Raw genomic sequence first — 26,788 nt, forward strand, 5'->3', positions numbered from 1 at the left:
CCTTGCAGTTCGATGGGTAAGTCAGAGAGGTCACTCCCTGGGGTCTAATTCTCTTATTTCAAAGTCAAGGAAGTAGGAAACCTCATGTTGACTTCAGATGTGAGCTAGTATAGCTTTATGATTAATAAATCTATGATTTCCTTTCAGTGACTTAGCTAGGGCTCAAAGAGGAGGGAAGGTGATGGACTGGAACTGCAAAATCACAACAGAAGCTACCACAGTGAGTGATCCAGCCAAGCCCAAAGTGCCTCTGAGGTCACTGGTAGACTCGTTACATCCAGTACTACAGTCATGGTGCAGGCAGAGAACTGGAGTTGTTTTCTCAAGGGAGACAAGGGAGAAAGGGAGAGGTAGGAGAAAGGTGCACAAGGGTTCGCCTTAAACAGATAGAGAGCACCAGAACTAGAATATGAGAGATGACCTAGGGGAAATAACAGCCCTCCCATATTACCTCTGACCAGTCTCCAGATTTCCACTGTGGACAAGAGAACTCATTGCACCTCTGAATGGTAACTTTCTCTTGATGTGTGCATTTGCTGTCATCTAGCACATCATTTCGGGTATTGACACAAATGGCCCTTCTCCTCTGGGTCCCACCATCACAGCTTTTAGAACACTGTAGGGACAAAAATAAATAAACAAAACTGTTGCTAAGTTTTTTATAAAGTATGCTCAAGATCTTGGCTATGTTGTCTCTTCCAGCTCTTAAGAAACAAACACACAAGCTGGCCAACACTAGTTGTTATTTTGGTGGAGATCTTTTCATGTTATCAGTTTGCTTACCAGGTTTATAATTAAAGTCAATATTAGCTTATTGACATACAAAAGTAAAATTGGAAATCGCTTGTAGAGTATGCAAAATAAATCAGTTGAGCTGTTCCACTTCTTTCAATTTTCCACATGTCATGCCCACGTGAGATATTACAAATCAATCATGCTACTCTATTCTGGAAAGCTTGAATGGGGTCAGGCATTACAAATCAATCATAGTCATCTCTTCCACACAGCCTAAATGGGGCTTACACACCTGCAAGGAGCCACCATCAACTAATCAGACAGCATCCAAGAAGACTCTTTGAGTGAGAGCCAACTTACTTCAGTCCAGGCAGAATAGCGCCAACCACCTGTGTTACATTCCCCTGAGCATTTTTCACGGTTGCTTGGTTTGGGATGACTACTGCAGAAACCATCATCAACCTTCTCGGTCTTCCCATTCAGCCTGCTATATTTGGCACAGTAGATGTCTAATGTGCGGTAACCCAAACCACACTGGGCACTACATTCACTCCTGCTGGCCACATGCCACCTATGCAAAAATAATGGGGCAAAACCAACATTTCTGTTAAAAATGTATGCCTTATCTATAGTCAACTGGTATTCATAGAAGAGTTGAGTTCTTTTTTCTTAACTCAAATACCATGAAGCCCAAAGCCACAGTCAGTTACTAAAATCTAATTTTAAACCAACATATCCGCGTATTTTTCATGGTTGCCAATGTACATACAAGTCACAGAATGACAGCCAGAGGTGTTATCTTTGTGATGATTTTACCCCGATACAGTCAATCTGAAATTCAAGCTACCAAAAGGAAAAAAAAAAAAATTCAAGTGTATTAAAACCTGTGTACATTATTATCTGTAAATAAAGGCTCTTAAATTCCTTGAAGACATGGACTATATTTTATACAATTCAATTTTACACTTTAAAATTAGATTTGAATCTATAAATCTCTGTCACCTTTGTATCTGTACCACCTATAATGAGATTATGAGGGGACACAGGTATTCCATATGTGCTGGCCAATCATCTGGTTCTTTAATACCCTAGGATCATGATCAGCAGTGCTTAAATTTAAAAAGAAAATAAATAATATTCTTAAATTAAATAGTATATTCTAAATAAATGTATTTAAAATTCCTTAAAATGTATTTTGTTGATTAGATTTAGAAATCCAAAAAGGGTGATTTCTTTGTACTCTTCATTGGATTTCACTCTTGACTGTTCACTCTTTACTGCTCAGAAATTGGGTGGTTTGTTGGTTGCCAATGTCCTGAGACTACTTCCATGTGTACCTGTCCAGGGTAGAACTCAGGGGAAATAAAAAGAGTTCTGGCCTCATGCTTATCTTGGAATTTCTCATGAATGTCCAAAAGTAGGTCAGAGTTGACCATCTGGCAAGTAAAGTGGGCTATGGAGATTTTCCGATAGAGTGACACCGTATTTGGGGGATTTTGTTCTAACCCGGAACATGTTCAATGAGGAATTGTAAAACAATGCTTTATCTCATCCTGTCACAGTCTAGTGGAGCAAACTCTCACTTCCTTCAGGAAGTGTGGCAAAAATGTGGCCCAATTCAACAGAAGCATCTGGAACTTTCATCTGCTCTTTGATTCTTGGCTACCTTCTCTTTGCCTTCGTCACCATTTCCTTGTGGAAAGGTTATTTTCCATCCTGGATGAAGAAGGAAGGTGTCCTGCCTCCACAAGACAACACGCCAGCAGCTTAGCATGGCAGAATGGCTCAAGTGCCCCTGATAGTAACATCATCCCCAGAATCTGAGCAGAGAATCTTGAAGAGTCTATGGAAAGGGCATAGCACTGCCTTAGAAAAGTTCTCAAAATGCTACCCCCTGCTTCTTAGTCTCTCCCTGGATGGTGGTCTTCAATGTTTCGTGTTCATTTAGTTCATTTCAAGGGACATAAAATACAATTATATTTTATTGCTATATTTCAGAAAACCATATTCCAAAGTGTTGTTAATAAGTAGAAACTGAGAACAAAAAGAGTAACCCTGTGTGTTTTTGTTGCAGGGGCAGTTGTGGGATTAAATAATTTTGAGAACTACTGAATTCAAAAGGTTTTATGTATTATAGAACTTCTCAAGGCCTTCAAAATGTTGATCAGCATTATTAATCTCCACATGGGGAAGGAGATTCTTGGTAAGGCTTCTCAGACATACTGGTGTGTCATGGATTGTCTTTCAAAATGAGTGATCTACAACCATGCTTTTTGAAAAGCTATTTCAGAGTTTGACCAATCAGTAACAATCCTCTCTTCAGTCTTTCAGTTTTGGACACAGCTACTTGACAATAATTACTATAAATCAAGGTTATATTGACTGTCACTTTGATAGATGCAAGATAGAACATCTTATTTATAGGTTTGGTTTGTGTCTGTGTATTTTTCAGTGAACAATTTTATTTTCCCCACAATCTATACAGGCCAGTAAGATATGCGTCTCAATGCTGACAAATAGGCATGAGCTTTTGGGTAATTTTAGGAATGAGCAAGCACCTGTCTAATCCTAAACTCATGGGTTTTCTTTGCATTTTAAAATTCCTAACCCTATGATCTTTACATCTACCAAAAGACCTGGACATAATCCCTTCGCCTTTTCTTTAATTAGTGGTGCTATTATTACCATTGGAGCCTATGATCTGACCTGCTGTCCTTGTTTAGTCTGAGTAGAGTATATATAAAAGGTAAGTGTTAAAAAAATAGTGACTTTCTCCAAATGGGAAATTTAGAATTTAGAATAGCTTAATATGCTAGCATACCTACTATATGAAATAAAAAGAACTGAAGCCCTGCTTACACCTAGGTATTGTAATGTTATTTTTAATAAAAATCCAGAGGATGAACTATGGAATCAGAAAGACCTGGATGTGAGTGTCAATTAAGTGACCCTAGTTGAGTCACTTAACTTCACTAAGCCTCAGTTTCCTCATCTGTGAAATAGAGGGAAACAGAATCTATTTCACTGGGATATTTGGGGGATTGAGTGAAGCAAGGCATGTGAAGCATTTCACACATATGGCAGACATTCAAGAAAAGTAGCTATTCCTGTTATAATTTATTATTATTATTATCATTATCCTTGGTGTTTCATTCTCCAACCAAGTTTTAAGTATCAGGTAATTCCACATAAATCAATGAGCAGAAATCTATTTGAGATCTTTTGCATCATTTTACACAAAAACTCATGGTTTCAAGGGTATCTTTTAATGTATTAGCTTTGTAAGCACTGTTTAAATTTTATGTCTAAAGGCTTCCAATGCAGGATAAATTTTGGAGAACATCACATAAGCCAGCATCATCCCAAATTAAATAGTGGCTCACTTTGGAATCTGCTCAAAGTGAAAAATATTTTTTCAAAATAACAGCTCAAACATTATCTCCACCCTCAAATTGGTGCTCCATGGGTAAACTTAAAAAGAGGGTTCTTAAATAATTATTTATTTTTATGATCGCATTCAATTATTCACAGTGCTATGTATAAATTCACCATCTTTGTGATCATAGGAGCACACTTAGCACTGCAGGCAGGAGTTCTGCTGTATCTATAGTTATCATCGGAGACTCAACCAGTCCCGTTCTGATTCAATCAGTGGAGAAAAAACAGGTAAGGGGTTCCAAGCAAGGTAGGGAACAGGGATGGGGCAAAAAAACTCATGGGAATTATTTCTTTTCACAAAGGAAGAGAAGCTACCCAGAACAGAATCCATGAGTACCACTCATCATTATAACTGAATTAAGAATAAAAACAACTTTCTCCTAGGGTTTAAGCACGGGATCTAGGTGCAGACTAACCACATTTAGATTTCCATCACTCCACTAACTAGTTGTGTGAGCTTGGGCAATTTGCTTAATGACTCTCAGCCTCTATTTTCCTTATTTGTAAAATGGTAATAATAATAACATATAACGTCGTAATGTTTGAAGAATTGGTAGCGTATTAATTATATTAACAGGATAATAGATAATGGGATAATAGAAGAACTATCCTGTTAGTAAAAGAATATTAATAGGATAATATATAACTGTTAAAAAATAGTTCTTAGTAAATGGTTGACTCTATTACCATAACCATTACAGAGTACTGGGGAATATAGTGATAATTTGGTATAAGGCTACTCAGAAAATGTCACCATTCTCAATTTATTAAGGTTATGCCTCAAGGAATCTATCCAACAATTCATTTTTCCCCCAAACTTTAGTGATTAATTCAGTTTAGCAGTTAATTAACTAATTATTTTTTCCTGAATAGACTTTAACTTAACTCAATTGGCTGAAACAATGGGTTTATATGGATGCTATCTACAACAAGAATATTGCCTAGTATAAATGTCTGCCTTTAAATGTCTTCTTGGTTTTTTTTTCACAATGACTTTTGTCAATATATTTTGGCAAGTCAATTTCAGTAGGGCAATGAGCTAGAAAGTCAGTGACACTGGGTAGAGGCTAGACAGATCCTGGGCTTTGAAGTCAAGAGCCTCCAGTCAGAACTGGCAAAAATATGACTTTCATACCATAGCTCCTCTCACTCCCATGGCAGACATTAGTAGTCAATATCAGAACTCCTCTGTTTTCTCAGAGCCTCAAGTAGGCCTTATAATCTGCACTAAAGCACTACAGGCAGCCAATACCCTTTGATTGGATTTGGCATTGTAATGTGGAACCTTCAAAATGCTTAAGCATTTACTTTTTGGCTTACAAATGGCAAGACCTTAACGCATTCCCATACTACTCTCCACTGAATTTCCCTTCTTAAAAGGAGGATAAAACAGCAACTCACCTTAACTGCATTTAACTGTCATGCAGACTATACAATGCAAGCACCGACTACTTAATATTTCAATATGACGCAGTCAACCTTGCAGGCAAACAGAAAAGCTTCAGAATGCTCTACCCACCCAATATTTCCTGCCTTGGATTTTACACTTTTCTTAAACGCAGAATTGTTTGAATATCTCAGACATCTGTATATATATTTTCTTCTTGTTTCTTCCATGATGCTACCTTAGTGCACTGCAACTGTCATGTGTGTAGGAGTTCTTCTACTAGGAGGTATACACTCTAGGTAGATATAGGTCATTATGGGTACTTTGAGGGACGAAGTTCTCCTCCTTTTCTTTTGACTTTCAAAACAAGTTTTCACACACAATGTGACTCAATCATAATGCTAATACCTACCCAACAAGTTGTGAGGATCAACTGAGAATGTTTTTTTTGGCAAGTGCCATACTCTATTAGCTATTTTTAATTCTTAAATGAATAAGAAATCTGCACATGTATGTCTTGGATAATCAGTTCCAGAGGGATGGAGAACTGGTTAAGGCTTATTTCACTGAAACACAAGAAAGGGGAACTAAAGACCAGCATCCCCTCCTTTTGCTTCTCCTGCTGGGACCTCCTGCAAGACTCTCACAATTCAGTAATAAAGGTCTTGAGAAAACAGTGGCCCACCTCAGGTCACAGTCTGTGCCGCAGGGTTCAGTAATGGGTCCAGGCTGGGGCAGCCGATCGCATCTTTGATCAGAAACAGTAAGCTGATCAGATTCCCTGGTGCAAACAAGTTTTCGTTTCCGTTCCCCTAAGCAGAGAGGGAAAAAAATTATTCAGGGAAAACAATCTATTCCATAAACTATTTAGACCCTGGATTGGCAAGCATTTTCTCTAAAGAGCTAGATAGTAAATATCTTCAGAGCATATGATCTCCGTTACACTATTCAACCCTGACCTTACAGGGCAAAAGCAGCCACTCAAAGTCAATACATAAACAAAATTGGCATGGCTGTGTTCCAATAAAACTTTATTTGTAAAAGTAGGTAGCCTGGGCGCAGTGGCTCACGCCTGTAATCCTAGCACTTTGGGAGGCTGAGGTGGATGGATCATCTGAGGTCAGGTGTTCAAGAACAGCCTGGCTAACATGGTGAAACCCATTCTCTACTAAAAATACAAAAATTAGCCAGGCATGGTGCATGTACCTGTAATCCCAGCTACTTGGGAGACAGAGGCATGAGAATTGCTTGAACTCGGGAGGCGGAGGTTGCAGTGAGCTGAGATTATGCCACTGAACTCCAGCCTGGGTGACACAGCAAGACTCCATCTCAAAAAAAAAAAAAAGAAAAGAAAAAAAGAAACAAAAAGTAGGCGGTGGGCTGGATTTGGCCTACAGGCTGTGGTTTGCTGACTCTTCATTTAGACAAAAGAAAACAAAATAAATAACATATGCTATGACTACTAAAATCATGCCTCTGGAAAATTACAATGGCAGAGGTGATTTTTGCTTGGTTTTACACGTGTACAAAAATTTCTTAGGATTAAGAAACTAAAATTTCCTGAATCTCTTAAAAAGTTCAATTTCCCAGTCAAAAATAATCAGACACATTCAAAGAAAAGAGATTAGAGAATGTATGCAAATAGAAGAGTTTTCAGTTTGCATGTATTTGGCTGTTATTTAAAAAAAAAAAAAAAAAAGATAAAAAACTTCTCAAATCCCCAGAACTCAAATTCAAAGCAGATACCTTGGCAGGGTTTACTGCATGCTTGCCACGGCCCATGACTGTTCCAGTAAAACTGCTGAGGTTTATCTTCAATTGGAATATTGAAAGAATAGCGTACATCGGGGTTGTATAACTTTCCCACCGACAAAACCTAGAATATGTGGACAAAACAGAAAGGAAGTGGGTGGGCTTGGTGATGCCAAGCAGAAGAAAAGGGTGGTGGGCTCATGGACAAGTTTTCACCTGAAGCAAAAGTTCTTGCTCAATGCGATCTGTTGAGTTAATTCTTTCTACGGCAGTCTCGGATCCACTGTACTCTACCACAGCATTCCCAATGCGGATTTCCCTTTTGGCCATTGTGACAACAAAGTTTCCATTTAGCAAGAATTCACCTTTACTGCTTGATAAAGCTGTAGATGAGGAAAGAGAATAATACATTGATCTGCTGTCAATGACTAGCTGTTTGAAATATGAAGTAACATCTGGATAGGCAGAGAGTCGCTGTGCACAGAGTGGGGACTTTTAAGCCAGACAGGCATGGCTTCAAGTCCTAAGTTTGTCACTTGCCAGCTGTGTGGCCTTGGGAATATTTTCCATCCATCTCCATTTCTTTATCTCTAAAGTGGAGATAAAAGCACCTACTCCCTCGTGGTATCTGTGAAAAATAAAATGTAACCGAGTGTCCTAATAAACCTTGAGCTTGTTATATGAGAGTGACAGATACAGAATTATAGATGGAAGCAAAAGTGTTGATATGATTTGAAAATATGTATTAGTGAACTGAACCCTTATAAAATTGATTCCTACACAAATCTATATATATTAGAATTAGTCAAGCCTGATGAATCTTTGCTAAGTCTTCTTTGTTGGACAGATGTTGAAATTTGAAAATCCATGGTTAATATGATGCTCAAAGGTCTCCTTTTCAGTGTAGCTCACTGTGGTAGCCAGCCTCAAATACAGCCCCAATGAGCCTTGCTGCATGGTATTCACACTATGTGTCATCCCCTCCCACATTCAATAGGAATGACTGCAATCACTAGGATAATGCAGGAACAATAGAACCTGACTTCTGAGGCAAGGCCAAAGGCACTGTGGCTCTGCTTTGCTCTTCCTTGAACCTCTGATTCCGGAAGAAGCCAGCTGCCATGTTTTGAGGATACTAAAGAACCCATAGAGAGGCCTGCAAGTAGCAGGGAAGTACTGATTCCTTCTGCCAACAGCCTCTGAGTGAGTAATCTGGGAAGTGGTTCTCCAGCCCCAGTTGAGCCTTCAGATAATACCATATTCCTAACTGCCATCTTGCCTGCAACCTCATGAGAGACTTCAAGCCAGAAACACCCATATATGCTGCTCCCAAATTCCTTACAAGAGAAACTGAGAGATAGGATATATTTGTTGTTCTAAGCCACTATGTCCTGAGATGATTTGTCACACGTAAGAGATTAATACACCTACACAGACCATTATTTCTAAACCTGCAACTGCCTCCCATTGTTAGCACAGATTACATACTTTCTATCCCCTTTCTCACCTGCATTTTTCTCCATGGCACTTTGTTTATACTCTCTCTTCCCAAACAAGAATGTAAGACCCATGATAGTAAGAAATGTTGGGATCGTTTTATTCACTACTATATCCCAGTTTCTGAAAGAACACATGGCAGGTGCTTAGTAAATATGTATCTTTGGGGAAGAACGAATAAATCTACTCTGGATCTTGCAAAAGATGAAAAAAATCAGTGATGCTGAAAAAGTGATATTGGAGAACTGCTTGAATCGAGTGCCAAAATGTTGGCCAAATGAGAACCTGGCAGAGTTAGACCAGTTATAGAATCTATAATAGTCAAACCCATAGAAGCAGAGATTACAGTGGTAAATGACAGGGGCAGGAAGGAGGAGGGGATGGGGAGATGCTGGTCAAAGATACAAAGATTCAGTTATGCAAGATGAATACATTCTGGAGATCTAGCATACAGCAATGTGACTATAGTTAACCTTACTGTATTGCATACTTGAAATTTGCTTAAAGGGTATAATGTTTCTTTCAACATTATAAGTGTTGAAAGAAACAAAGAGAGTGGGAGAGAGAAAGAAGAAAGAAAGGAAAGAGAGACAGAAAGAAAGAAAAGGAAAGAGGAAGGAAGGAGGAAAGGAAAGAAAAAAGAAAACAAAAGGAAATAGTAACTATGTGGGTGACAGATACGTTAATTAGATTGGTTTTGGTGATTATTTCACAGTGTAGTGTATAGGAGTATTAAAAAAACTTAAGTTGAACACCTTAAATATATGCAATTTTTATTTGTCAATGATGAAGCTGAAATGAAGCTTATGCCTCGATGAAGCTGAAAAAAGAAACAGGAAAGAAAATTGACAAGGAGGATGAGACAACAGCTGCTTCAGAAGAAATTATTTATTTATTAAAAGGTCAAGAGAGCTTACTGGGAAAGTAAATAAATCTCTAGAAAGCTTTTCAAAAATTTACTCCCTTTCAGATTTTACTGTTAAATTCAGACTTTCAGTCAAGAATATACTACTTTGCTATTATGTGACTTGATATGAACAATGTATGCAAAAATATTTATCAATTGCTTTATTCTTTTCAAAACTTTGACATGATTGAAAAGAAGATGTAATTTTGTTGAAGGTCAAATACAAATAAATTTATTTTCACAATTTTGGATTAATTTCTCAAGATAAAATCTCAATCATATCTTTTCCTTTTAGTATTTAATACAAAATTTTGATAGCACTGCTTTTTTCTCTCCTGGTACCACTGCTCCTTGAATACATCCTCCTGAGTATTGGGCTTGACATGAAGCAGGTATTTAATAAAATCAGAGCTACTTAAAATGTGGGCTCTGAACAAACACTAGAGAAAGGTCCCCTTACCATCTGTAATTTGTGCAAGAGTAGCAAATTTTAGTAGTAAGGATGCCCTTGAAACGTACAGGCCATATACTTAGGTGAATAAAAGGAACAAGGATATTTAACACACAGATGGCAAATAATTTTCATCCCCAGTGCCAATGTCAATCATTTGGTACCAGCTGCCCAAGAAACCATGCTGAACATGAGTCACCGATAGCATCATGTCTTAGCATCATATTGATGATATCTGTCTTGGTTGTGGAATGAGAAGTGGCTAAGATGACTGAGGTATTAGCCAGATCCTAACTCATCTTTCATTGATATAGGTTATCTCACCAATGTAGGTGACACATTATCTTTCACCACTCAGGAGAGAAGCAATGTGTACATAAAAGAGGTTCCAAGGATTTAGGTTAAGTAAATATTATACCCTTATCTGGATATTAAAGAGGCCTGAGATGAAGCTCTGAATATTTGTGGTTCAGCAGCAGTAGGATCCTTATTTTCGTAGACATGGGAACCTCACAGAGTTCATGCAATTGGACACTACTGATGCAGGGTTACTCGTTTCAGGATTAGGAATTACCTGCATTGAATTCTGTTCCTAATCCAGCACTTCATTTACCAGAATTCTCATCCATGTAAACAATATTTGGTCCCTAGAGAAGACTAAGGTGCCTTCATTTGAAATGACTGGAAAGAATGTGGTGACACAGGGAAAAGTCAAGATTAGCTTTTAAAAGGATAAAATACCCTCCAACTTCTTGGCTCAAAAACCTTTGGTAGTCACCGCTACCTATAAGATAGTTCAACCTCCTTAGCATAACCTCCCTGTAACTTTACAAATCTTATCTTCACCTATCTTCCTAGTCTCACCGTTCACTCCCACCAATAAACCTAAATTTCAAGTCCTGTATATTTCCAGGTCAGCCATATATCATTCTACATGGTGGCAGTAAAGTGAAGTGGTTAAGTATGTAGCATCTGAAGTCAGACCAATAAGGATACCAATCTTTTCCATTTTCTATTTGTAACAACTTGGATAAATTACTTAACCTCTCTAAGCCTCAGTTTCTTCCTCTGTATAATGAGTTTCTTATAGGATTGTTATATGGATTAAATAGGAACCCATATGAGCTTTAGTTCCTGGCAGATCAAAATGCCTTTGTATGTTCTGTCCCCTTATCACAACTCTCTAAGGTAGGGTCTATTATAGAAGCCTAATTTATGGGTGAGAAAAGCATAACTTAAAATAGTTAATTTCCCAAGGCCAGGTGGCTCCTAATCATGGAAATCCATCTCCAGAGTCTATAAACTACTAAAATTTTCCAAGAAGGGGGTCAACAAATGTTTGTTAAATGAGTAAATGAGTTCATGCATTTGTTCTCTTGTATACAAATAGAAACTAAGTATGTTTGTGTTGTAGATTTTCTTAAATGTAAATTGTTCATTTTGTTAGACTGCATGAGCCCTTGAGCAAAGCAGCCATTTAAAAATCCACTTTTTAGACTAATAGACATTGGAAACTACCAAAGGTCGGAGGGTAAAAGGAGGATAGGGGTTAAAAAATTACCTATTGGGTACAGTGTTCATTATTTGGGTAATGGGTACACTAAAAGCTCAGACTTCAGCACTACCCAATATATGCATGTAAGAAACCTGTAGTCCTACCCCTTAAATAAATAAAATGATAAAATAAAAATAAAAATTTACTTTTATAAGCCCAAGAGAGATCCCAACCCATAGTAGGTGCTCAATCGATGATGCTGAAAGATTAAGTGATTGATGGAGTCTGACACTCATGACAAGGAGGATAGAGTGCTTCCAGCCAAATGACTCTTTTTCAGTCAGTGTAAACCTCTGACAACCTTGTCTTGCCTGTAGCTCCTGCAGCGTGAGATCCACCAGCCATGAAAGAGGCAGGAGTTTCAATGGGTCACTGAAGCTGAGGTTGTTTAGGTTGTTTCCGTGGCACCTCGGGTATCCTGAGGCTGCTCCCTAATGCGGGTCATTCAAATGGTGACAGTATGATGAGCTGTCAACAAAATCACCCAATTCTTTCAAATGAAGTTGCATGCTAGTTACCCAGCTGATGTCTTGCTAAAAAGGGGAAAGTAAAATGTCCCATGCTGGTTCTGTAAATCAGGTGATAATCCAGTGTGGTCATATGTAAAGAGTGATAGTCTGTTCTGGGTTAATTTGGGGGGCTTTCCCAATGTCTCCAGGCTTCCTTTCATGCTTTGCTGACTCAGGGTATTTCACCCTTCACTGCATATTCTTTATTCTAGTAGATGTGAGTGGGGTGAAAGAGAAGAGCACAAATGATAAAGGATTCCTCTTACGATCTGCCCTGATAAACGATTTGGCCCCAGACATCCTTAAAATCATCAGATGAAAAAAAAATTCCTATTTTATCTTGCACCGCACGGATTCCCATCTTCCCATTGCCACAATTAATCAAGAGCTAAGTGCACTGGAGACAAATAAGTATCACAGAAATGGTTACTTTTTCTTCTAAAGGGATATGAACATGGTGGCCCTGGGTACAACTTGGCTTTAGCTGAACAGGAGGAAGGGGTCCACGTGAAAGGATGACCTTTGACAGGGAGGCTTTCTGCTTTGGTACTTTGTGAAACAAATAGTTTCCTGAAAACAAGAGCCTAATGCCCAACCTCCCACTAATGCGATTAAGGGAGCTAATTTCCTGGGTTGGTTTCCCTCCCATTGCACCCATCAGAGCTGGGTTGCTACAAAAGGCCCTCTCTCCTGGAAATCTCTCCCTCCCAGAATACACAGAAAAGTATGGCTTGGCTCACATGAAAAAAAAAAAAACACACACACACACACATAAGGGATAAGGATGAAGATTGCTTTGCTTAGCAATGGGACATCTGTGACTGGACTCAACGCGAGACCCAGTGTGGGTTGTAAAACCTTCTCAGTGCATTTGCTGCATCTTCCCTCAAGCCAAGAGTAAATATTTACACACGCCAGACTTGATGACAACATCAAATTCTTCCTAACTTGTTGAGTAACCACTGTGAGGTTCAAAGGCTCTGAGGTCTCGACTTTCACACTCAGTGGACTGTGACTTGCAATGTAGGCTTGCACACTTTTCATTTGCTTCTAGAGAGACTTCCTTATGCCAACAGGTGACTTTCCTATTCTATTCCATTAAAGAGCCATAACTGGTTCAGACTGCCTGTCCCAGATGACAGATCTTTAATTTTGTTTTCATTCTTTACAAGGAGATTAAGAAACCTCCAGTGAATAATAAAAGGTTATCAGGAGGCCCTCCTGAATTCAGGTGCTTGATGTGCACTCATTAAGTTGAACTGAATTGAGGCCACCACTTGGAGGGAGATTATTTTTCCAAGAAAGAGAAGAATAGCAGAGAATCCTTCTCTCTTTTGAAGAGAAGAAAGGAGCAACTCAACATGGCCTTCAGTTCTCAGGAAATTAATTTATAAAGCAGGCTGTATGCAATGCTGTTTGATTTAATTAGGAAGTAGTAAGGACACAGCAATCACATGCTCAAATTTATAACCAAGTGTACAAAGAAAGATACTTGCCTCATTCTGCAGCTGTTCAAGGAGAAATGAAGGATTTCCCCCACAAAATAATTTGAAAACAGTTCCCCGAGAACTTTGTTAATTGTCTTATAAAGCTGCCACTCATTTGGATATTTGGGGTAGTGAAAAGCTGATGTCGTCATAGAGTAATTAATTCCAAGCAAGGCTTTACGGCCCTTGAAAGAAGAGGTCAATGTACATTTCCAAGGTAACCTCATTCTCCATTAAGCGCACAGTAGGTATTCATTAAAGACAGCATGGACAATGGCTGTTCAACAATTCAGCAATCATTTGCTTCGTACCTATCATATGTAGGCTTCATATCAGTAGCTGAAGACATGAAGACCCTGCCCGAACTTTAAAACACTAGTGGTAGTATAATAAATATATAACTAGTCGTCTTGTCATCTCAGTTGATGACAACTCCATCCTTTCCATTGCTCAGGTTTTGACCTTGGAGTTTTGAGATTCCGTTGTACTTTTAACTCCTTTATTTCTCTCACACACTATGTTCAATCCATCAGCAAATCATATTGGTTCCAACTTCAAAAGATATCCAGAAACTAACCACATACTGCTCCCATTGGGGCCAAGCCACCAGCATCTCTCTCCTGAATTACTGCAATGATTTCCTAATCAATGTCACTGCTTCTGTCCTGTACACTTCCTCCACCATGTCTTCTCAATGTGCCAGCCAGAGTGCTCCTTTAAAAACATAAATGCAGTAAGAGCTCATTCCTCAGCTCAAAACCTCCAGTGGTTCCTGATGTCTCTGAGTCCAAGCCAAAGTTCTTATAATGGTTATATGGTTGTCTATGACCTAGTCCTGTTTAACCTTATCTAGGAGTGTCCTCTGTGTTCACTCAGCAACAGCCACACTGCCTCCCTCTGTTCTTCCCTATTTCAAAGACTTTGCAATGGCTATTCCCTCTACCTGGAATGCTCTTCCTCTAAATAGCTTGCTATCTTGCTCTGTGATTCAAACATTTCAACTCTACTGTCCACATCTCACACTTGGTATCCCAATTTCCCTCAGTCTGCTCTGATTTCTAGCAGCACTTATCACCTGTAACAATATGGAGTTTTCTTATCTGTCAGGTTACTGTTTATTGCCTATTGTTTATTGTCCCACTAAAAAGTAATGTCCAAGAAGACACAAATTTTTCTATCTGTTTTGTTCATTGTGCCTAGAACAGTGCGTGCCTGGCACATATTAAATAAGTGAGTGAGTGAATGAATGGTGATAGCAAATGCCATAATGGAGTCATGTATAAATATCATACTTGATTAGCATGCTTAGCTAAAGGCTCACTGTCTATCTATGCAGCTTCGTGTAGACATTCCAAAATAGAGATATAGGCTTTAATTCAATTCAACAAATACTCACTTTCTGGCTCAATATGTCTAAATGCTTATATTAAGGGCCTCTATACTGGTTGAATTCAGATGAACAAATAGAGTTCCTGCCTGGATATTATAAGAAAGAAAGTACATTCATTTCTTTTAAAGATTGACTGCCCAGCAAGACTGCTCTAATTTATTCTAAATCTGAGTGTAAGCCATGCTGCTCTTCATGGCTGGGAAGAGTTTTGTGTAAGGTGACCAGTTAAATCCCTTTCGGTCATGACTCTACTCTCCATGTCCCCTTTCTTTCAAATGACAGTTAGGCAAATTTCACGATCACTTACAGAAATTTACATAAAAATAAATTAAAGTGAGACTGGGCTAGGCATGGTGGCTCATGCCTGTAATCTCAGCACTTTGGGAGGCAAGGCAGGAAGATTGCTTGAGGCCACGAGCTCAAGCACAGCCTGGGCAACATAGTGAGACATCATCTCTAGAAATAAGAAATAAAAATAAATAAAAAACTACTAGCTGTGCATAGTGGTGAGTGCCTATAGTCCCAGCTACTCAGGCTGAGGTGGGAGGATCACTTGAGCCTGGGAGGTTGAAGCTGCAGTGAGCTGTGATCACACCACTGCACTCCAGCCTGGGTGACAGAGTGAGATCCTATCTCAAAAATACAGGGAAGGGAATAACACACATAGGGGCTTGCGGGATGCAGGATGTGTGGGCAAGGGAGAGCATCAGGAAATATAGCTAATGCATGCTGGGCTTAATACCTAGATGATGGGTTGACAGGTACAGCAAATCACCATGGCACACGTTTACTTATGTAACAAACCTACAGTCTTGCACATGTACCCCAGAACTTTAAATTAAGAAATAAATAAATAATAAAATAAGATGGGACTGGGCTGAGCAAACTGTTGAAAATCAACACAGTGTCATTTTGGTATGTGTGGTTTAAATATAAGGAATAGATATTAATTAATCATGCACCTAGGTTCAGTGAGAAAAGGATAAAAAATCTGTATAGTACTGTTATTCTAGTAATGACTTAAGAAAAATACATGTCACCATAGAATCTTTTGCAATGAACAGGCATAATGAAATACTGAATAAGTCTACCAGTGGTCTGCTACTGGTTAGAGCTGATAATATAAAAATGAAGTCAAGTAATGCTTCTAATAAAACATTTGCAAGTCAGTTCCCCACAGGACAGCTTTTTGAAAAGACCCAATGAGAGCAAGGATTTTATGCTAAAATTAGAAGATAAGTACTTTCAAAATTTGACTTGGGGCCTTTGTATTTTTTAAGATCCAGAGTAAATCCCTTGATATCAAATAATGCAGCTACATAACTTTTCAATCAATACTCCGAGGGTGTGCGTATGAGGGAGAAACAATGATGAATTTTGAGATGCACTTATTTTATGCAAATCCATGACATCTGAAAGCTCTCCCTCTGCATGCCAGAGCAGGAAGGAAGTAGTATCTGGCCACTGCTCCATAGAACCAGAACTCACAAGTGGCAGGGCATCCCGTCTCACCTAAGTAGTTGTCGTCATCTGTTTCCCCTGAGAAACTGTGCTGCCGCACATCAATATTGGTAGCACCTGCTGGAATTCGGACCACAGTGTTGTAACCTGAAAAGAATTTAGCAGAAATTCAGTACTCCACAAAATGGTTCACTTTCTCTAAGTATGGAATAAAAAGTGGACAACAAAAGAATAGAATGTATTCTCATATAATTCTATTAGGTGCCTTCTCGTTGATGGATAATCCACCATAACAAGACTGATTTTTATGCTCAACATTAATACTTTTCAGTATTACATGTGGTTAACAATTTTCAAACTTTGACCATATTCCTTCTCACGGTTCTTAGGAGCAGATTCTTACCATAATGTACTGTATTAAATGTTCCTGCCACTGTTTTGCATGAAGAATTATCGCCACCACAAACCCCACATTTATCTCTCCGGGCTTTTGAGTTTAAAACATGATCGCATCCAGCTTGCTTTTAAAAAGAAAAGATTTGAAATAAATGTAAGTATTATAGAGATTATAAAATGCCAAATAATGTGTTTCTTTTTTGTGCACTCAAAATGACAAGAAAGTCAAGTCCCTTTAAACTTGCAAAGGTTGAAAACTGAAATTATATACTGCCTTGCTATTTAAAATGTGGTCCTTGGACCAGCAGCCATGGGCACCTTTGATGTGGTCAGGAATGCAGAATTTCAGGACCCACCTAGATCTATTGGATCAGAGTTGGCATTTTAATAGGATTCCTCAGGTGCTTCATCTACAGATAAAAGTTTGAAAAGCACTAGTCTGTAAGTAAGCACAGTAATTTTTTAAAAAATTGCTTAGGAATGAAAAAAAAGGGCATAGGTGAGGACTGTATCTAATTAAAGAGCTCATGCCCCATCATAAGGGAGTTGCCGCTGTCCACTCCAGATTATTGCTGCCATGAGGGATGGGAGCCCTGTGTTGACATTTTTTCCCAATTTTCCAAAGAAGCTGGAAAAATTGATTTTATGTAAAATCCCATACGTTTAAATATTGGCTACGAATGCCAGCCAAAGTATGACCATGGGCCGCCAGTTTCAAGCCTGAGGCTCCATCGAGTGGCCTCCGGAATTTCTCCCCATATTAACACAATGCAGCCACGTACACTGAACTCTGAAACATACACTGACAATGACCAGAAGACCAGGAGAACACAGTCCACATTCTTGTCCATTTTGTTCATTTGTGTGAACTAATCTTTGAGGAAAAACTCAATGTGTTGCTGTGAAATGGATAGATAAGGAAATCTGCAGTATAAGCTATTAGTCAGTGGGTGATACCCTTAGGGGTTCTTTCAATCAAATCCTTCCAACCAGGAACTCCAATGTGCTTTTGGACCACAGGCAAAACAAAAACAAAAACAAACAAACAAACAAAAAAACCCAGAGGCATCATCTCAGAGCCCAACCAGATCAGAAATAATTTTTGACTAACGAGAACAGTGAAATGGTATCTAGCCCCTGAGAAATCACTACTCTGATGCTTTGCTGTTTCCCAGAAGTTTCCCAATTTCCCTTTCAAGAATAATTAATTAACAGGCATGTCTCAGGTAGAAATGATCACGGTTAAAAATGCAAAGAGAAACTAGAGTGAGGCCAGCTATTCTTCCTGACATATTTCTCGACCTCAGCTATTCAATCTAAAAAATTTGCTGTCAGGAAGCATTTGCTTAAGCATTGAGGTTATAGCAAAGGAGTGTGTGTGCAAACTGTTATAATAAATTTTTAAGGAGAGGTTTTGTGGAAGACCCTCACAGAGACTGAAAATGTCAAGAAGAATCAAGGGCAATGGTTTCCAAACTTTGGCACAACGTGCATTAGAAAAAATGATACTAGGCCGGGCGCGGTGGCTCACGCCTGTAATCCCATCACTTTGGGAGGCCGAGGCGGGCAGATCACAAGGTCAGGAGATCGAGACCATGGTGAAACCCCGTCTCCACTAAAAATACAAAAAATTAGCCGGGCGCGGTGGCAGGCGCCTGTAGTCCCAGCTACTTGGGAGGCTGAGGCAGGAGAATGGTGTGAGCCCAGGAGGCGGAGCTTGCAGTGAGCCGAGATCGCGCCACTGCACTCCAGCCTGGGCGACAGAGCGAGACTCCGTCTCAAAAAAAAAAAAAAAAAAAAAAGTGATACTGATGATGTTGCTGATCCTGGGGCCACACTTTGAGAACCACTGCCCTGGCAATAGTGCACAGATATTAGCAGTTGCTATTCTACCTAGGAAGCCACAAACCACAGCTTGGCAGGGGAAAAACACAGTGAAGAAAACACCACCTGGGACTTACCCGGCAAAGACCCTGGACACAGATATCGTTTGTGTCCTGGCCACAAGGAGTTCCGTCTATCACTCTGTCTCGAAGCTGATAGTAGGCCGTGTTCCCTGCCACTCTGCAGAACAACTTGCACCGGTCCTTCATCAGAACTGGAGAGGAGAAAGGATACAACTTGACTTTCGTGCTTGGCCTCGGTGCCGGCCGGCCAATGGCGGATACATACACCAGACACACTTACTTCCACTATACTTAGGGACCCAGCGCACATTGGGAAGCAGACCGTTGATATTAAAATGCTTCCCGTCAAAGTGAGCACACTGTTCATCTCGGAAGTCTCGCTTCTGCTTGAGACATGGCTCCGTGTTGCAGGACTTAAATTTCATTCTACGTCCTACACAGTATTTTCCACCATTTTTTGGCCTGAAAAAAAAAAAAAAAAAAGTGAAGAGCACACACACTGTATTATCATGTATTCCTCTGAACATCATTCCCTCATTCGTGACTTCCTGTCTTCTAGAGAAGTAAATCTAGGGCGGCAAATGACAGAGGAATGGGCAAGAGCCCTGAATCCTGGTTTTGCATTCCTGCTGTCAATACCATGATGCATATAACCTTGGGTAAATCACTTGACCTCCGCAAGCCTCCCTTATATTTGCAAAATTGAATGTAGCTACCTTGTAGGCAGTTGTGAGGATAAATGTTAGAATGTATAGCTTAAAGTATGAGATACAAAGCTTGAATCTGAATCTATTAGGCCACTTTTTGTTCCTTTTCTTCCCGACATTCATGGTGCTTCAGTGTTAAAACTGTAGAAGGTGAAAGGTACCCAACAGTGGTTTGGAATGCTCCCTATCTTCCTTTTGTACCTCGACATATTCACAGGAGACCATCAAAAACTTGTTCCCTCACACCTCCATTCATTCTGTCCCTCTACACCCTCTCTCCAGACAACCATTGTTTTTGTTTGTTTTGTTTCACAAATAAAATTGAATAATGGGAATGTGTTCACATTTTGACTAACTTAAGAGGAGAAGCAGGAAAGAGCAGACTGGTTTCATTAGTTTTTGTGTGACGAGTGTATGGCGTATGCCTTGCAAAGCATCACAGTGCAAATTTAATCTCGGCATGCAACCCTGTGCATGTATATTCCAGATGTGATCCAGAGAGTAAATTATACAACACAACTACCAGCAGTCACCAGCATGCCAAATTCATCATGGAAATGGGAAGATCACAGAATCATAGGAAGCTGGGGCTCACCCACCCAGGGCTCAAACAGCTCGGGTTTCACAACTGCCCTAGAACACCCTGAAACTGAAAGGACATTTTTCACCTTTTTTCCTTTAGAATGAATCTTTCAGAGTAATCGGACTATAAAAAATGGGGTTTTGGCTGGTTTGTTTCAAACAGGAGTTTTGGGGAATGAGAAATATAGCCCTGCTCACGAAATATAGAATGAGAGGTAGAAGGAGCTCTGGAGTTGGATCTCGGTTCCAATCTGGCCCTATCCTCTATCTCTATCCTATCCGGATCTCGGTTCCAATCTGGCCCTATCTGTGTGGCCCTAGACAAAGTTCTCAGTCTTCCTGAGCTTCAATTTTCCCCTTCTCTAAAATGAGTGTACATAGTAGATGCCAGAAAATGTTAGCTACTATGATAGTACATGTCAGCACTGCCCAATCTAATCTGATCTGATTCTGCAGTTGGCTTCAGCACCCACTCTGAGCACTGAGGCAGGACTCAGTGCTCCTGCAGCGTGCCCAGGTCCCAAAAAGGCCCTCCTAGGGAAGCTTGTCCTAATATTGTTATAAATGTACTCATTCGATCAAAGATTTGCAACATAAAGTAAGAGCACCGGCTTTGCGGTTACAAGTTGGAGGTTTGACTTTGTATAAGCTGTCTCACCTCCCTGGGCTCTATCTTCACATGTAAAACAGAGATGATGCTGTGTACCTAAAAGGCTTGTTGTGACTCTGAAAAACTTAGCAAGAAGTCTGATCAACATTCACCATTATTTATCATACGGAAGACTGCATCTAGGGATGCAAAATGGCACGTAAGACAGTCGTGTCTATGTCTGTCTGTTTCTGCATTAAGCACAATTAAGCTCATATACTGTATATCTGCACTATTCATTCAACCTGGAAAAGCTCCTTCATATCTTGTCCAAGACTAGGGAAGATGAGGTGCTTTCATACCGAGTAACAGGATGTTTAGAGAAGTACTTTGCCCAAAGGTCACACAGCTAACAAACGAGGAGAGTCAGGACTGGAATCCAAGTCTCCCAGAATCTTCTCTGTGCACGTCTGCTACATTATCTGTGTGCTGTGGTTCAGAGTCTTTTTTTTGTTTGTTTTCTTTTTCGGTGCCATTTAGAGATGCAGAATGGGTTTCCTAGATCCAAGCCCGTTTCTCAGTAACAAGGCACCCCAGTCTCATGCATAAAATATCACAGATTATCCATGAATAATAGAGCAGGACTGTATACCTGCTCAGGTGAAACTTGTTTTAAATGTACTACAAGGAAGACCCCCTTCAATTTTTCCTCCAGTTGAAATTATCATTATGGAATCTTTTTAGATGTCCCAGCTGACTATGGTGGATCAATCATTTATTTATTGCCTGAAAGTAACTCATATTTCTTTCACTTTGAACATAAAGTTTTTAAAATTGATTTTTTTGTTCTCTTATATAACAGGTCTTAGCTGATTCTTGAACTTTATCAAATGCAGTAGTTCTTCGGACTGCAAATAGTTATGACTTACAGGTGGCTTCCCTTCAGATGGTAACAGTTTCCACCTTTGCTTGCTTTGACCACTATAACATGGCAAGTAGTATTTTGGGATTTATTTTTATAAAAAACATTTTTTATAAACACACAAAAAATACTATATGTGAGAGGCAATACTCCTGATGGTTAGAAACATGGACTCTGGAAACAAAGGGTTTGAATCCTAGCCATACCTCTTAATAATGATGCAATCTTAGGTGAGTTGCTTAATCTTGCCAAGCCTCTGTTTGCTTGTCTGTAAAAGGGAGATGGTACTAATATCTACTTCATAAAGCTGTGGTGAGGGTTAACTAGATTAATACATTCAAAGCACTTGAACAAAGTGTGGCTTACAGTAAGTGATTAATAAAAGTTTAGCTATTATAAGATTTGGCAAACTACCATCCTGTGGGCCAAATCCAGCCCGCCACTTATTTTTGCATGGCTTGTTAGCTAAGAATAAGTTTTACATTTTAATGTAATTGAAAAAAAAATCTTAAAAGTAGAAGATTTTGGGACACATGTGAACTATGGGAAATTCAAATTTCAGTGTCCATAAATAAAGTTTTATTGGAACATAGCCACACCCACATTGTCTATGTTTGTTTCTCCGTGTATCAGTAAGGTTGAGTAATTGTGATGGAGACCACATAAAGTGCAAAGTCTAAAATATTTACTATTTGGCCCTGATGGAAAAGGTTTCCTGATCCCTGGACTATTCTTGTGTCACTGCGCTACGTTCCAAATTCTGTCACTGACTGTACTGAGAGGGGAGCCCAATCCAACTCTCCCTGACCAGAAGCTGGCCTCTCTTTCAGGCTGTCTCCCTTGAGACAGGCCTCTTTCCATATCAAAACTTGGTCTGCAAGTTGATTTGCTTTTATGTAAAGGCAGGTTACAATTTTTTCCTTAATTATGGACATGACTTTAACAAATATAAATTGGCCTTCTAAACTATATATGTTTCCTCTCTCCTAGGCAATGTGACTGTTGCCTGATTTACATGGACTATATAATAGAGAAAACTTTAGCCAACCAAACTCATCTTTCAGCAAGGAAAAAAAAATCATTTTATAATTTCATTATTTAGCGGAATAGGAGTATTTTTCTAGGTAGGCAAATATTGAAAATAATAGGAAATATAGCTTTAAAAAATAGTAACCACATTTCCCAACTATTAAGATCCTTTTAAAATATTGAATGTCAAATAGGGATGGGAAGGGTTTAAGGAAATTGCTAGAGTAATTCCTATTATGCACAGCCAAATTGGATCTTTCTTCCAAGCACATATTACACAGCCATGCCTGTTGATACATAGAAAGGAAATTCAAGATGATGCATGACCAAAACTATAACGAAATTTTTGCAGAGGTCATCACAGATACAGTCTATTCTCAAGGAAAGTTAAACTTTGGTCTGCAAAAGGGTTTGAACAGAAATCTCAACTTCTATGTTTATGTACAATGAATTAGGGTAGGCAGATTTAGGGTTGGCACAAGACATTTCTAAAGATATAACAGGCAGCCCCAGAAGGTAGTGTGATTCCTGTGCTTGGAGGTTTTTAAGAAGGGGCCTGATGGCCAATTATGGAGAATGCTGAAAGGCTATTCAAAATTAGATGGGATGGGGCGGGAGCTGTACCAGCCCATCTTTAATGATCTTTCCAAATGGGGCAGTCTATGAAACTGGATTCTTTTATGTGTTCATTAGTTAATCGCTCTTCCACAGTAACCAATTCTCAACATTTCGAAACAAGTTCATCCAAACCGAGTGCCTCAAAAAAAGCCTTGCTGTAATTCCTGACAGCCAAATGAGAAATTCATTTTCTGGATGAAATAGACATATGTCTTGAATATGTTTTTAAAGTAAGATTTCATAAGCAGTTGCTATGGAGAGAGCCTAAGGGGGAAATATCTAGTTCACAATCTTTTTTTCCTCAAATTTTTGAGTTTATTATTTTCAAATTTTAACCTATCTCCTAATTTAAAAGCAAAATAGAAGCACTGGAAAAATAAAATGCTGTGCTTTTCCTGAGGAACTGGTATGATTTTTGTTTTTGATAGACTGTAACAATTCTACGTACCATTTTGTTTCAGCCACAAGGAAGCTCTGAGCCAAATTGTGAGCACAAAACAAGTATAGGGCCCAAAAGTCTGAAAATACGTCTTCTAGTTCCAAAGCTCAGTCTGGTTTTGGTACTGTAAGTTATATTTTGGTGGTTCTGATTTTAAATTTTACTCTATTATACACTTCTTATAGGCCGGGAGACCATATAATTAATTGCCCAATCAAGAACGTTCTGAGAGTGAAAACGGGCGCTATTAATAACTCCTCCAGGGCAACAGATAGAACGAGGGACTGTTGTTGCAAACCAGAACTATGATCATCTTATCTGTAGGGCATGGATCAAAATTGAGATTAAAAAAATAAAGCACCTAAAGACAAAATATAAGGGCCCCACCTGTAGCACCATATATACCACTTGAGACCAAAATATCTTGTGACCAAAATTAGAAAGCATATGGTCTCTACAGCTTGTTCATGGAGTAGAGCATAATCCCATCTTTTTTGGCTTTTATGCTTTCGGGGGGGAAAAAACTCCTAAGAATATACTATAAAGTCTCTGGATGCTAAATAAATACACTCTGGAATCAGATAAATACTGTGAAAAAAGACAAAACAATCCAGTGTCCTTAATAGAGACATACCTTGTACCTTGGGTTCTAAAAACAGAGTACTCCATTATATTGTAAGGGCTCGTCAAACTGACAAAAGGCATATTCCCGGTGAGGGGGGCAGCTGTTCCCCTCAAACTCCCTGAGAAGCGTGACAGCAACCACTTCTACGTTCTACATAATGAACCATCTGCTCTGTGAATTTCTCTGAACAAGCTTTTAAACTGAGATTTGGATCTGATTTTCCCTTTTCTGTGTTCCTTTCTCTTTTCAAATTGACTCCCCCAGAGCCATTGTAACCTCTGTATTCAGAGGCAGTCTCCTTCCTCAATTAACAGGGACATCCTAAAGTGCAAATAACTTGGAGGAGTTTTAATGAAATGATGTCAGTGCTGACACTCAACTAGGTGTTTTTTTTTTTAAAAAAAAAACTCCCATAGCAAACAGCAGGGACAAGGACCTCTAATTGAGGTCTTTAATGATTGGTTCTTAACTTCTGAATGTGAGGATCTTTGTTGCACTTTGAAGCTCAAGATCCTTTTCTGCTGAGATCTTTACACTGGGTGATTTTCTTTGTCTAGCCCATTCCAATTATGGAGTGATTTATCTCTCTCCACTTTTCACATTACTTCTAGAATTGCTCAAGACTTAAAAAAGTAGTATTTAAAAAAAGGCCAAATACTTATTTTGAATGGAATATTCTTGAGTCAAAAATGTTTTAAGTGCTTATAAAGTGGTCACTGTTTGCAAGTTCATACCCTCATGATAGCATTTACTATAAACTAATAACTTTGCTCAACGTAGCCAACAAATAGTTTTTAATATGTAAAAATTCATCATATTAGTTGTTACAAGATTTTCTTTTAAAGCTTCAACAACACCAGCAACAAGGATGTATAGCTGAGTTTAAAAAGCAGTATGAAGCTTCTTTTATATTATATATACTTATTTTATATTATATGGTACTTATTTCATATAATATATATTTACATCCACAATCTTTTCTAAAAGTCTGAAATGACACACACCCAATTTTTTTTAGTGATTATTTCTCATGGGGAATAAGCAGGAAGTAGGAATAGTGTGACAACTTCTAAAATATTCTATATGTTTGTGTCTGAATCTTTTTAAGCATGATCTATATTTATACTAATATTTTAAAAACTAATTCAAAATATAGGCTATATCGAAAATCTAAGGCTTATTCATTTTTATTCATAGCTACAGTATTAGTTTTATGGAACAGAGTCTATATCTCATAGCCCTTTAGTTATCTTCCTTGTTGACCACTATATGGACATGAAATAAGGTTGGGTTATGAACAAAAATGAGTTAAAGTAAATTAATCATCACCTGAGATTTGTAGTACAGAGTATTTAGACCAGGGCTTGCAAACCAGTTGCCTACAGCTATGTTCTTTTTGATTCACACAATTCAGATTTTTCATAGAAAAGATTTGGAAGCTGTGCCAATATTAGACTCTTTTCTTACCTCTGAACAATCAGCCAGACCTGAGTAGTGCCCTGCATTTGATCTCTACAATACAACTATTGTATTACCCTAGCCTACTTAGCTCCTTTACTTCACCTATTTGCTTCTCAGTACAATAGAGTTTGCTATCCATGATCTAAGCTATTAAAAATAAATGAGACTGCTAGAGGAAATCATTTTACAAAATCCCAAAGCAGCTAGGGTCTTCAAAGTGGTTGTGGGTTTTTACATTGAAAAACTATCCCTATAGATTTCTTGGTTCCCCAGCCTAAATAGGTTCCATGGCAAGTCTGAGAAAGTGCCATACAAACTATTACTTACTTTTACTTACCTATTATTTTCTATTCCTTTTCAACTATATATGTCTTAGATCTATGTAAAATTGGATGCCATTTTTCAAAATGAAGATAGCAATTTATTATGCATAAACAGGCTTCCCCAACCCTCCAACCCACCCCACCCTACCCACGTCTGCTATGACAAATGCTGGGGGAAAAAGTCCACGGACTGTATTTAAACATGTCAGTCCTGACAAGGTTAGGCCGGTAGAAGTTGCCATAGTCACACAATGAGAATTATTCTGAAAGGCAAGAGACTCTCAATCTGTAAAATGTCAGGTTGTAGGATGGGGACTTCAGCTGTCTCACCTGTAATACAACTAGATTGATTAAAAAAGTAATTTCTTATCACAGAACACATTATTGGTGGAAAAAGAAAAGAAAAAAATGAAATAAAAAGTAATTCTTGATTTGGGGTCCCAGGTCCCTTGAGGTCTAACTAGAGGGAGTATATTAGTCTACAAACTGGATGAAAATGCCCAATGTTTTTGTTTCCATGTGAAAATCTATCTAGTCACTCCATTAGTGTGCTATCTTAAGCTCTGAGTGTAGCGGGGAGAGTGAGACCTGCCTGATTGTCAACACTGGGAAACAGACCAA

The 26,788-nt window shown here is 38.8% G+C and overlaps 1 protein-coding gene across 2 annotated transcripts in view; it reads right to left on the bottom strand.

Annotated features, from left to right (window-relative positions):
• The window catches only part of ADAMTS9 (ADAM metallopeptidase with thrombospondin type 1 motif, 9), a 185,666-nt gene that overhangs the window by 111,988 nt on the left and 46,890 nt on the right, over positions 1 to 26,788 (bottom strand). For both annotated transcript variants that reach the window (XM_011980349.1, XM_011980348.1), the window contains 9 exons: positions 19,153 to 19,334; positions 18,927 to 19,063; positions 16,973 to 17,090; positions 16,621 to 16,716; positions 7,529 to 7,695; positions 7,307 to 7,436; positions 6,246 to 6,372; positions 1,096 to 1,306; positions 452 to 616 (listed from right to left, as the gene is read on the bottom strand). In XM_011980349.1, coding sequence (XP_011835739.1) covers positions 452 to 616; positions 1,096 to 1,306; positions 6,246 to 6,372; positions 7,307 to 7,436; positions 7,529 to 7,695; positions 16,621 to 16,716; positions 16,973 to 17,090; positions 18,927 to 19,063; positions 19,153 to 19,334 — 1,333 coding nt within the window. The remainder of the gene's footprint in view (positions 1 to 451; positions 617 to 1,095; positions 1,307 to 6,245; positions 6,373 to 7,306; positions 7,437 to 7,528; positions 7,696 to 16,620; positions 16,717 to 16,972; positions 17,091 to 18,926; positions 19,064 to 19,152; positions 19,335 to 26,788) is intronic.

The sequence above is a fragment of the Mandrillus leucophaeus genome, unplaced genomic scaffold (genome assembly GCF_000951045.1).
Source record: "Mandrillus leucophaeus isolate KB7577 unplaced genomic scaffold, Mleu.le_1.0 Scaffold210, whole genome shotgun sequence".
Classification (NCBI taxonomy): domain Eukaryota; kingdom Metazoa; phylum Chordata; class Mammalia; order Primates; family Cercopithecidae; genus Mandrillus; species Mandrillus leucophaeus.